The 12066-nt window shown below is 40.7% G+C and overlaps 1 protein-coding gene across 1 annotated transcript in view; it reads right to left on the reverse strand.

Moving 5' to 3' along the window:
- TSEN15 (tRNA splicing endonuclease subunit 15) overlaps positions 1-10531 on the reverse strand; it is a 37637-nt gene extending 27106 nt beyond the window's left edge. Inside the window, exons 1-4 of the mRNA XM_020984283.2 lie at positions 10475-10531; positions 9122-9535; positions 6557-6638; positions 6119-6254 (exon numbers count right to left, since the gene is read on the reverse strand). Of these exons, the coding sequence (XP_020839942.2) occupies positions 6119-6254; positions 6557-6638; positions 9122-9535; positions 10475-10531 (689 nt within the window). The remainder of the gene's footprint in view (positions 1-6118; positions 6255-6556; positions 6639-9121; positions 9536-10474) is intronic.
- Between the last annotated feature and the right edge of the window lie 1535 nt (positions 10532-12066).

Below are 12066 nucleotides of genomic sequence, written 5' to 3' on the forward strand. Positions count from 1 at the left end.
TCAAAGTCACAAACTGGGAAGACTTCATGTTAGTACCTTTGCCAAAAATAGGAAAATTTGGAAGAAGGGACAATTTGTGGAAAAGCATAATGAGTTTAGTTTTGGACATGCTGATTTCAAAATATCTCTGAGACAGTAAGTTTGAAATGTCCCAAGGGTAACTGGTAATATGGGAAACTGATGTTCAGGGAAGAGACTGAGGCAAGACATATAGATCTGGGTGTCATCTGTGAAGACATGACAGTTAAATCCAAGGGAACTGGTGAGGTCACCGAGAGAGAGACAGAGACAGAGAGAGAGAGACAGATAGAGAGAGAGAGAGAAAGGGGGGGAGAGAGAGAGAGAGAGAGAGAGAGAGAGAGAGAGAGAGAGAGAGAGAGACAGAGAGGGAGACAGAGAGAGAGAAAGAGAGAGACAGAGAGGGAGACAGAGAGAGAGACAGAGAGAGACAGAGAGAGATAGAGACAGAGAGGGAGACAGAGAGAGAGACAGAGAGGGAGACAGAGAGGGAGACAGAGAGAGAGAGAGAGACAGACAGAGAGGGAGAGAGAGAGAGAGACAGAGAGAGACAGAGAGGGAGACAGAGAGGGAGACAGAGAGAGACAGAGAGGGAGACAGAGAGAGAGAGAGATAGAGAGAGAGAGACAGAGAGGGAGACAGAGAGGGAGGAGGTTCAGAACGGAAAGCCCGGGAATATCCAGTTAGAGGTTGTGAGACAGATAAGCCAGCAAAGGAGACTGATAAGGAGGGGTCAGCGGGAGAAGAACCAGGAGAGAGCAGGGTTTCAGAAACCCAGAGAGTATTACAGACAAAAATAGCCAGCCGTATTAAATGCAGCAGAGAAGTCAAGAAGGATTAGAACTGAGAATGGCCCATCAGATTGGGCAGTGAAGAGAAGCTGTAACTTTGGAGAGAGTAATTTCCATTGAAGGAGAAGGTCAGAAGCCAGACTGCAAAGGGTCAAAGAATAAGCTGAAAGAAGTAGAGGCAATAAGTTTAGAGGGCTTTTTCTAAGTGTTTGCCTGAGAAAGGAAAAAGAAATATAGGGTGATATCTTGACAGGATTGTAGGCCCATTTGAAATTTTTAAGGATAGGGGAGACTTGGGTATGTTTGAAGGGAAGGAAGGTAACAATCATTCATTAAGCACCTACTACATGTACTATACAAAGCACTTTAAAAATATTGTCTCATTTGATATTCACAACAATCCTGGAAGGTAGGTACTATCATTATCCCCATTTTGCAGTTGAGGAAACAGGCAGACAGTATGAAGTGATTTGCCAAGGGTCACACAGCTAGTAAGTATCTGATCTGAACACAGGCCTTCTTGACTCCAGGACCAGGGATCTACCTTGACTCCAGGACCAGTGATCTACCCACTGTGTGCCTACCTGCTTCTAAGAGATTAAGGAAGGAACCAAAACACAGGAAGAAATTTAAAAGTGAAAAGGGAAAGTAGATGATGGAGGTTTCAATATGCTGGAGAAGATGCAATCAATGGCAAACATAGACAGGTTAGCTTTGCAAAGAAAAGAAGAACCATCTCTTTAACAGTGACTAGGGGAAAGGGATTGTCATGAGGTTAAATGATATAAAATTGTGTGAAAGTTCTTTGAAAATTATAAAATGCTAAGCAAACATAAGGTATTACTATTCAAATAAGAAATGTTCGACAGTGGTATGTCTCTAACCATACCTTTTATCTCAAAAGATTCCAGAAAAATTAGACACAAATTCATTGTTTAAGACTGATTTTTAGCAGATTATCTTCCAATCCAGGACTCAATACAGAATATTTATTTTCTGAACCCATATTTACAGTCAGCCAGTCAAGAAGCATTTATCAATTGCCTACTATGTGCCAGGCATTCTGCTAACACTGAAGACACAAGAGAAAAAAAAAACTGTCCCTGCCTTCAAGGAAAATGCATTCTAATGAGAGAGAAAACATGTAAATAACTAGCTAGATACAAGATCTATATACACAGAGTAGAAGGGAGGGGAAGGCACTAGCAGCTGGTGCAACTAAGAAAGACTTGTTATAGAAACAAGAGGTAGAGGTGAGGGGGCAGAGCATTCCAGAATGCTTTGGGGGATAGACAGTGCACACACGCAGAGATAGAGTTCTTTGTTCAAAGAACTGCCAGTAGGCCAGTGTGGCTGGAAGTATAAGAAGCTAAGTATAAGAAAGTAGTGATGGAACCAGTTATGAAGAACCTTAAATGCCAAACTGAGTTCTGAACCTAAGAGGCAACAGGGAGCCACCAGAACTTATTGATCAGGGAAAGTGACTTGGTCAGTTGTATGCTTTAAAGAAGTGACCTTAGCAGCTAAACACAAGATGGATTGGAACAGGGAGAAACGAGGCAAGAGACCAGTCTGAAGGTTATCGTTACAACAATCCAGGTGGGAGGTGATGAGGCACTGAACCAGGGTTATGGCTATGGAGGAGGAAAAAAGGAGACATCTACAAGAGATATTAGGAAAGTAGAAACAACAAGGTTTAGTAATGGCTTGGACACGTAGGGTGAATGAGACTGAGAAATCAAGGATGACATCAAGGTTGTGAACGTGGGTGTCTGAGCAGATGGTGGTGCCTTCAAAAGTAACAGGGAAGCTCAGAAGAGAAGGTTCTGAAGAAAAAATAATGAGTTTTGGTTTGGACAGTTGAGTTGGAGAAGGCTTTGAGATATCCGCTTCAAGCTGTCCAAAAGCCAGTTGGTAATGTGTAAATGGGGCTCAGGAGAGAGACTAAGACTGGAAATGTAGGTCAGTGAATCATCTCCAGAGAGATAAGTGAACCCAAGAGAGTCAATGTAATCACCAAGAGAGACTATAAAAAGCAAAAAGAAAGGAAGGCCCAAAACAAAGCCATGGGGATACGCACAGTTTGTAGGAATGATATAGATAAACCTGTAAAGAGGAATGAGAAGGAGCAGTGACACACAAAGGAGAAGCAGGGGCTAAAAGTGTCACAAAACCCAGAGAGGAGAGAGTATCCAGAAGGTGAGCAATGGCAAATGCTACAGAGATCTAGAAGTATGAGGACTGAGTAAAAAACACTGGATTTGGCGATCAAGAGATCACTGGCGACTTTCAGAGAGGAAATTTCAGTTGAATGGTCAAAAGTCAGATTGCAGAAGGTTTAGAAGAGAGGGGTAGCACAAGCATATCTTATTTTCAATATAATGATAGTAATGTCAGATTACTGACATTGTCTTTTTATAGGTAATATTCAGCATTTAACCCACTGTAATCACAACAGAAATGGCCAGAAATGGCCATGTTTATGTAAAATTTACTCAAAAATCTTTTGGAACATGTGCCAGTGCTGATCTTCTTTAATGATGGGTCTTACAGAAATAGCAACCACCTGCTACATACTTAATAATAATGTGAAATTTCATATTCAAATTCAAAGTCATTCATAAAATCTATTTTGAAAAACTGCAAACTCTGGGTTGATATGCAATACATCATGTTACAAATGAAGATATTAATGAAGGTATAAAAGTGCTGAAGCATGTTTCACACTTTGTAAAAAGTCACTCCCATTAAATATCTAGGCAGGAGAGGAATCTTCTTAAAAAACCACAGACTTTCAAGAATAGAAAGGACCACAGAGCTCATCTTGCCTGTACTATCATTTTGAAGCTGAAAAGAAATGCAGTCTGGACTAATGCTTTTTTTTTTTAAAGTATAGGGTCAGCTGAATGTAAAATTCAAATCCTAGTGGCATGATAGGCACATTGTAGTTACATCTACATTGTTCTTCCTTCTAATAAAATTTTTTTTTAAGGCAATTGGGGTTAAGTGACTTGCCCAAGATCACACAGCTAGTGAAGTGTTTGTTCTGAGGCCAGATTGAACTCAGTTCCTTCTAACTTCAGGGCCAGTGCTCTATCCACTGTGCAACCTATCTGCCCCTCTAATAAATTTTTAAGACTATTCTATGAAAACAACATATGAAGACTATAATGGGATTAGAGCAATTATCTGTTGTAACAGCATAAGAACTGCTTTCCAAGTTAGCTTCCTAAGAGTCTATAAAAAGGCAGCCTAAAAGAGCTAAAGAAGGAATAATCCCAAATACACAGGCCCTAGACACAAATTCTGACAGGAAATCCACCTTAAGAAATGATGGGAATTAACAGAAACTAGACTCGTGATCACTTTGTTGTCTTGAACCTATCTCACTTGGTTGTTTCGAGACTGAAATAGAAAATGTATGCAAATGACTTTGCAAACTTTAAAGTGAAATATAAGTGTCTATTATTATTAATTATTCATTCCTTAGGATGAAATTTAAGTTTAATAATGCTAAAAACATGGGCCTGTTGTAGAAAAAAACAAAAGCTAGCTCAGGACTGTCACTGAAACAGGGCCTGGGAGCTATGAAGGAGGCATTTTAAGTGACAATATCTGAAGTCTCTCAGGAGGTAGGAGATGATTTCAGAAAAGCAACAGCCTAAAAGTTTTAGAATATGGCTCTATGGCTCTTATGACAACAGGGAACAGAGCTTGAATGGTGATTATCCATAATATAGCAGGTTGGCTCCCATTCTAAGTCAACTCATCTGTGACCAGGGGCAGCCCAGGGGATGAAAGACCAGCCCGAGGTAAGAAGCCCTGAGCTCAACACTTGACTCTGCCATGTTCTGACTGTGAGTCATTGTAACAACGTCTTGGAGCCCTAGACAACACTATATTGCTGAGCTGCAGAGCAGGTACTGACCTGGATTGGTACTGAGGGAGTTTCCTCATCAGGAATTCCCCATAGCAATGAAATCATAATACACGTCCAAAATTCATGATACTCAAGCACACAAAGAAATTTAAGACATGAGCAACAAACCAGACTAAACAGTCCTTTTCACAAGGAGAACAAGGAACTAAGTAATTTGGCACAAACATTCCTTGACATGGCTACCTATATATTATGTAGAAAAGAAATAAAATCTTAAGAGCTAGAAGGAATCTGAGAAGTCATACTCTAATCCCTTCAATTTGCTGATGATGAAACTAGGCAACAAAAGGGCTTTGGTGTCCAAGCTAACCTAAAACCTTTTCCAACAGACAGACTCAATGTGAGCCAACATGATCAGCTACAATCTTAGACCACACTAAAGAAGTCTGGTAACCAGAACAAGGGAGGGGAGAGTGGTCAGATTCTGTGTCAGGCACTGCACTGAGGTCCAGGCACTGAATTTCAGGAAGAACACTAGCAAACTGGATACACACAGGGGAGGGAGGGAAACCAAAGTGGTGAAAGGACGTAAGACTCTACCTTCTGTAAAGATCAGAGGTTTTTAGCCTAGAGGAGAGAAGACTTAGGGAGAACAGGATAATGGTCTTCAGATATTTAAGAAGCTAATGTATGGAAAACAGTCTTGTTTTGCTCTGGCCCCAGAGAGCAGGACTACAAGCAGTAGGTGAAAGTTGCCCGGAGGTAGATTTGAACTCAAAGAAAAAATTCCAAACCCTGAGAGGTCTGTGCAAAAGTAAGACAGTTTCCCTCTGAAAGTGGCAGGTAAACAGTCACCGGAGGTCTCCAGGTGGATGCTAACAGCCACTAGCTACATATGCTGTAAAGGAGATTTTTGTTCCAGTCTGAATTGGTCTCAGAGGGATCTGAAGTCTCTTCCAATTGTATGACTCTTTGGCCCACCCTGAATTATCCTCTCTATCCTCTCATTTATAGCCTGTATTACTCACTCGGACATCTGATCTCATAATATTATTGGCTGTACCTGTATATGTTTGTCACCTTAATAAAGTGAAAGCTTTAATCACTCATGATGGCATTTTGCTTATGTTTTTTTTATTCCCCTCAATGTATAAAGTGGGACACATAGGCAATTAGTAAATATTTAAGTAATATGCAATTATTATATGTTAGTTAATACAGAATTATCTGAACAGTTATATTTCATGGTTAGAAATAAGAGGAATAAAGGTACAATAGAATGCATCTTAAGCTCCTTATGCATGAAATTCACAATATGAATTTCAAACCTGTTAAAATTAAAAGTACTAACTTTCAGCTGAAAGTTTTCCTGCATTTTATTTGAGTGACCAGGCTGGACTGGTAAGGCAACTCTGAGTCACCTGCTCACCTCTCATGACTGAACGATGCATGAACAGATGTTGGCACCACAATCTGTAATCTTTCTCCTTCCTTCTCACGACCATGGAGGCAGAGGAGCTGGAGTTCTGGTAATCCCACACTCTTTACCTCGTGCCAGTTTCTACCTGAAGGAAAACCATTAAAAAACAATCATTACTCCAAATAAAAGCTCAAAATGACGAACTTTCTCTGAACTAAAAAGATCTAAAAGCTATAGACATTATTTGCTACTTCCTTCTTCCCTTCCTACCTCACTAATATTTACTAAGATAAGTAAGAAAGATTCAGTATCAACTATCCCTACTAAATTAATAAATAAATTAATAACCATATTAACGACTGATTCCTTGTCAAAATCCCAAGATTGCATCTCCCTGCCCACTCTATCACTGCCAAAAAAACCCCAAAAACTGAAAACAAAACTTACCTTCCAGAAGGTCCAGGTAAACTAAGAATGCTGTATAAACTTGAGACGTGTCTGCCACATCTAACTCCAGCATCTCCAAAAACTGAAAGTCACAGTAAATATAAAATAGTTCAGAGATAATATTTTTCTTCATTCATTCAACAAATATTCATTGCCTGCCTACTATGTGCACGCGGCAAAATATTAGACAGCTCCAATCCTGAGGAACTCATGGTCTTTGCCACTTGATAATCCGTGACCAGAAGATCTCTATTAAGCACAAAATTTATTTGAGCAGCCCAGAAATCACCTGTCTTACCAAAGGGAAAGCATCTGGAAATGTGAAAATATGTCTTAATACCACCAAATCTGGATTGTTTTTAGGTTGAGGGAATGGGAAACTAGTAAACTGCTTACCTAATAAAACACCCATAGACAGGACATCATGACCCCGAAGAACTTTTAGATAATGTTTAGAGGATGTCCTCATTTTTTCTGAAACAACAGAATAGTTCCTGGGACTGTTTGTACTATTCTCCATTCATTCATACAAAGATTATTTATAGTGCATTTACTATAGATCTACACTGTTCTGGGCTATGGAGCACTTAAGTTACAGGATGCTCATCAGTAAAGTACTCATGCCTGTCCTTGCATGGCTGACAAGTAAATATCAGGCAATTGGCTTTTTCTTTCCCTAACTCTTTACAGAAAAGGCTTCTTTAAAAGAATGTGATTTTTGTACCCTCTGATTAGTCCAACAGGAAACTTTTCAAACTTGTTAACATCATCTAAATCATTCCCATCTGAAAAGACAATGCCAACCCTATCCACCTCCCAGAATTGTTGAGAATCATAGCATGATGGATATGGGATTTACTATCCAATGATTTAAATTATTCAGTTATCTAAATATTTAAAAACATGATTCTGAGAAGGGGGTCCGCATACTTCACCAGACTACAAAGGGGTCCATGACATGAAAGGAGGTAAGAAGTACAGTCTGTTATTGTAAAACAAGTCTCCAGGGCCAAATATCAACACTAGCATTACTTCTAAAGACCACTTTTTATCAGTGCTAAAGGACTTAGCATTTGATTATATCCTGTTTAGTACTGGTTTTCTAATTTACTAGACATGGTGGCATGGAGGGTTTTTTTTTTCAGTTCTACTACAGGTTAAAAAATATTTAGACATTTATAAGATTTAAAGTTGTAAGGATCATCTTTCTTTTTAACTTTTTTTTTTAATAATATCATGAGGCTTCTTTTTAACTTTGTTGATATTGAGGACTGATGACCCCTTTCTCTGTTATAAAATATATTTATAAAATAACTAAAAAGTATGCTAAATTTAGGTTGGAGGTTATTGAAAATAAAGATGTAATTTTCCCCCCACTCAAGTTCATGGACCCCAGGTTCAGAATCATGATTTCTGATTCTAGAACAATTTCCTAATTTTACAGATGAGGAAACAGGTGAAGTTGTTCAAGGTCACAGAGGTAGTAAAAGAGAAGCAAAGCCAGATCTAGTGTTCAATACCCCACCACTACACTACTCTTAATGGGGGGGGGGGAAACAAGCATTTATTAAATACAAACATTATCTCATCATTTGACCCTCACTTCAACCCCTCAAGGTAGGTATGCTATTATTATCCCCATTTCACAATTTAGGAAACTGAGGCAGGCTGCGATTCCGGAACCGTTTGGACATTTGAACTCAGATCTTCCTGATTTCAAGTACACTGAGCCACCTGGCTGACAATGAGTCAGCTTAACCTGTCTTAATTAAAGACTGTCTGTCTTAATTAAAATATACATACAACCACCCTCAAAAAAATCCATTAAAAATTTCTATTCTGTGGCACTGCTGGTTACCCTGTTTCACCCTGGTGACCCCAAATGGATGCTCAGATCATCCCCCCAGCCCAGCAGCGGGTCAGAGCTGTGGGCTGGGGCTTGGACAAGGGCAGGGAAACTGAGGCAGGGGCTAGCTAGGGGCAAAGCAGCAAATCCGAATTTTATAGGAGGCTTTCTGGAAGACCCTCCGGGGTCGGAGAATCAGAGATCGCAGGCCTCCAAAGGTCAAGTCAACTAGCATGGATTAAGCGCCTACTAAGTGCCATGCACAGTGCTAAACTAATACAGCCGAAGGCAAAGCCAAATCCTGCCCTCAGGGAGCTTACATTCTAAGGGAGGGGTGAGATGCCAATAACTAGGTACAAACAAGACGGAGCCCAGGACAGGTTGGATGGAGCAGCGGAAGGAGGGCACTAAGAGCTGGAGAAGACGGGAAAGGCTCCTTGCAGAAGGTTCAGAGTCGGAGTTGCCCCATTTTACGGAGGAGAAAACTGAGGCCCAGAGAAGTTTGGTGACTAAAGACACACCGGAAAGAAGCGGAAGAGGCGAATTCGAACCCAAGTCTTTGGACTCGAGCCCTGGGCTCTTGGCACCTCATCGCGTGGGGCGGGGCGGGAGGAAGGGGGGGTGCGTGGAGCAGCTGGAGGCCCGGACCCCTTCTCCCGCGGCCCCCCGGCCCGCCTCCCCCTCCCCCGGGAGCCGTGGGGGCTCGAGGGAAGGCTGACCTGCGGGTGGCTGGTCATCCAGTTGTTCTGTCCATCCAGAGCCCCTAGGTCTGGGTGGACGCCGCCCGCAACGCCGCCGCTGCCTTGCGCGGCCACGGCCCCGCTCCCCTCCATGCCGGCCGCGCGCCCGGTCACCGCGCGGTGCGCCGCAGCTTCGCTCCGCCAGTGGTGCTTCCGGACAGCTCTCCGGGTGGGAAGCGAAACCCGCGCATGGAGGTTCCGCCTCTTTCCTCTCCCCCAAGCAGATTTGGTCCTGGCCATGGGCGCCCCAGCATGAGGCGCTGCTGCTGCTGCTGCTGCTGCTGCTGCTGCTGCTGCTGCTGCTGCTGCTGCTGCTGCTGCTGCTGCTGCTGGTGTGCGTGGAGGAGAGTTGTGACTGAGCTTCAGCCACCCCCATACACACCGTGTACTCCCCTACAAATGTATCTAACACAACCAAAACACTTGATGAGCATGAGACAAAGACAGAGACAGAAAAAAGAGAGAGAGAGAGAGAGAGAGAGAGAGAGAGAGAGAGAGAGAGAGAGAGAGAGAGAGAGAGAGAAACGGGATGGGGGGGAGAGAAACAGTCAGAAATAGAGAAGGGTGGACAGAGAGAGAGAGAGCACAGGTGGTGAATTTTAAAATTAAATTTTCTTTTTTCAGTTGACAAAAATCAATTTTCTCTCCCTCACATGGGGGGTAGGGGGAAGTACCACCTTGTAACAAATAGACATAAACCAAGCAACACAAATTCCTGCATTTGGCCATGTCCAAGGTATTCCTGTCTCATTCTGCACCCTCTGTCAGTGTGTCAACAGGCTGGGAGCATGCATCATTATGAGAACTCTGGAATCATAGTTCATCATTACCTTGATCAGAGTTCTTAAAGCTTTAAGTTGTTTGTTTTTACAATGTTTCAATAACACTATAAAAATGCATAAATTCATAATAGTCAAAATGACTTATTCACTGAAAGTCATTCTTAAAACAATATTGCTGCTACTGTTTATAATGTTCTCTTGGTTCTGCTTTTACTCTTCATTATTTCATGCCAGTCTTCCCCTGTTTTTTTTTTATTATACTATGTTTGGAATTGCTTGTTTTAGTACATAAATTAAAAATAAATAATTTTTAAAATATTTAAATGCATAAATTGTTTTCCTTGTTCTGCTCTTTTCACTTTGCCATCAATTTATACAAGTCTTCCAAGGTTTAAGGGAAACTATTCGTTATTTCTTATGGAAAATTAGTACTCCATTACATTCGTATACCAACATTTGTTCAGCTACTTGTCATTTGAAAAGTGCCCCCCTTAGTCTGCGATTCTTTGCTGCCACCAAGGGAGATGTTATACACAATTTTTGTACTTACTGATCCTCTTCCTCTTTCTTTGATCTCTTTGGGGTTAGGCCTAGTAGTGATGGTCATTTAGTCAGCAGACAAGCACATATTAAGTATTTACTATGTTCCAGGCACTTTCCTAAGCACTGGACATACAAAGGAAGACAAAAACAATCCCCTCCCTTAAGGAGCTCATATTTTTTTTTCCATTCCTGGATATACTTTATTATGAGTATTATGGGGAATCAACCTACAAATGACTGTTTTTGTACGAAATATATACACGGCAGATGAGAAGTAGTCTCAGAAGGGTATTATCTGAGTCCAAGGGTAGATATAGTTAAGTAATGTTTGAGGGCATGGATCCAAATTTCTTTCCAGAATAGTGGGACCAATTCAGTGCTCCACCAGCAGTGCATCAATGGGCCTGTTTTCCCATAGCCCATCCCACATTAATCATTTTCTCTTATTGTCAATTTTGCTAATCTGATGGATGTGAGATGGAAATTCGGAGTTGTTTTAATGTGCATTTCTCTAATTATTAGGAATTGGGAGCATTTTTATATGGTTATTGATAGCTTGAATTACTTCCTTAGAAAATTGCCAATTCATCTCCCTTGACTATCAGGTGGGGAATGACTTATCCTTATAGATTTGAATCAACTCCTTATATATATTAGAAGTGAGACCCTCATCAACAACACTTTCTGCAAGGGTGTTTTTCCCCAAGTTCCCTGTTTCCCTCCTAAATTTAGCGATTGGTTTTGTTTGAGCTAAACCTTTTTAATTTTATGTAACCAAAACTGTCCTTTTTATGTTCTAATAGCCTTTCAATATCCCTTGTTTGGTCATGAACTCTTCTCCAAATAAGGCATTTGTTAAATGCTTACCATGTGCCAGGCACTGTACTAAGACTGGGGATATAAATATAAGCAAGCAAAGCAGTCCCTACTTGCAAGAAAATGATATTTTAATTGAGAAAAAAAAAACAGATAAATGAGCTGGAAATGGGGATGGGCAAGGCATATAAGCAGCATGGTGTGGAGAGGGGGAGGAGGTGATATGGAGGCCAACTCACCTCCCAGAGCTCAATTCCCAAGCACAGAATCCGAAGTTCAATTCAATCCAATTTAATTTCTTTTTTTTCCCAATGAGCTTACTTTTTTTAGTTTTATTAATTTATTTTAAACTTAAATATTAAAACTTAAATACATAAGAAAATTTAAAAGAAACATATTATGAAACTTAAACACTAAAAGGTAAATGCAAAATAAGAAAAAAAAAAAGCATTGCCATATATGCACAGCAGAACTTAAGAGAGGATTCAAAATATACAGCAATAAATTTCCATTTCAAGAATGCCTATATAATTAATAATACACATTGTATTCCGAGCTGTCCATCTTTTCTTTTTGCTTCCTAGTAAGTTTTCTTTTGATCTCTGCAGTGTACTTTTTACTTCATCCTTTTCCCCCCCTTTCTTCCTCCTCCCCGAAGAAGGCTACAATTAATCAAGGGTATATTTATATAATCCAATTCAATTTCAACAAGCTCTTATTAAGCACCAATTATGTGCTAAGAGCTGGAGGCACAAAGACAAAAATGGATCAAACCCTGCCCTG

Source organism: Phascolarctos cinereus, unplaced genomic scaffold (genome assembly GCF_003287225.1).
Source record: "Phascolarctos cinereus isolate Bilbo 61053 unplaced genomic scaffold, phaCin_HiC Scaffold_5;HRSCAF=322, whole genome shotgun sequence".
NCBI classification, from domain to species: domain Eukaryota; kingdom Metazoa; phylum Chordata; class Mammalia; order Diprotodontia; family Phascolarctidae; genus Phascolarctos; species Phascolarctos cinereus.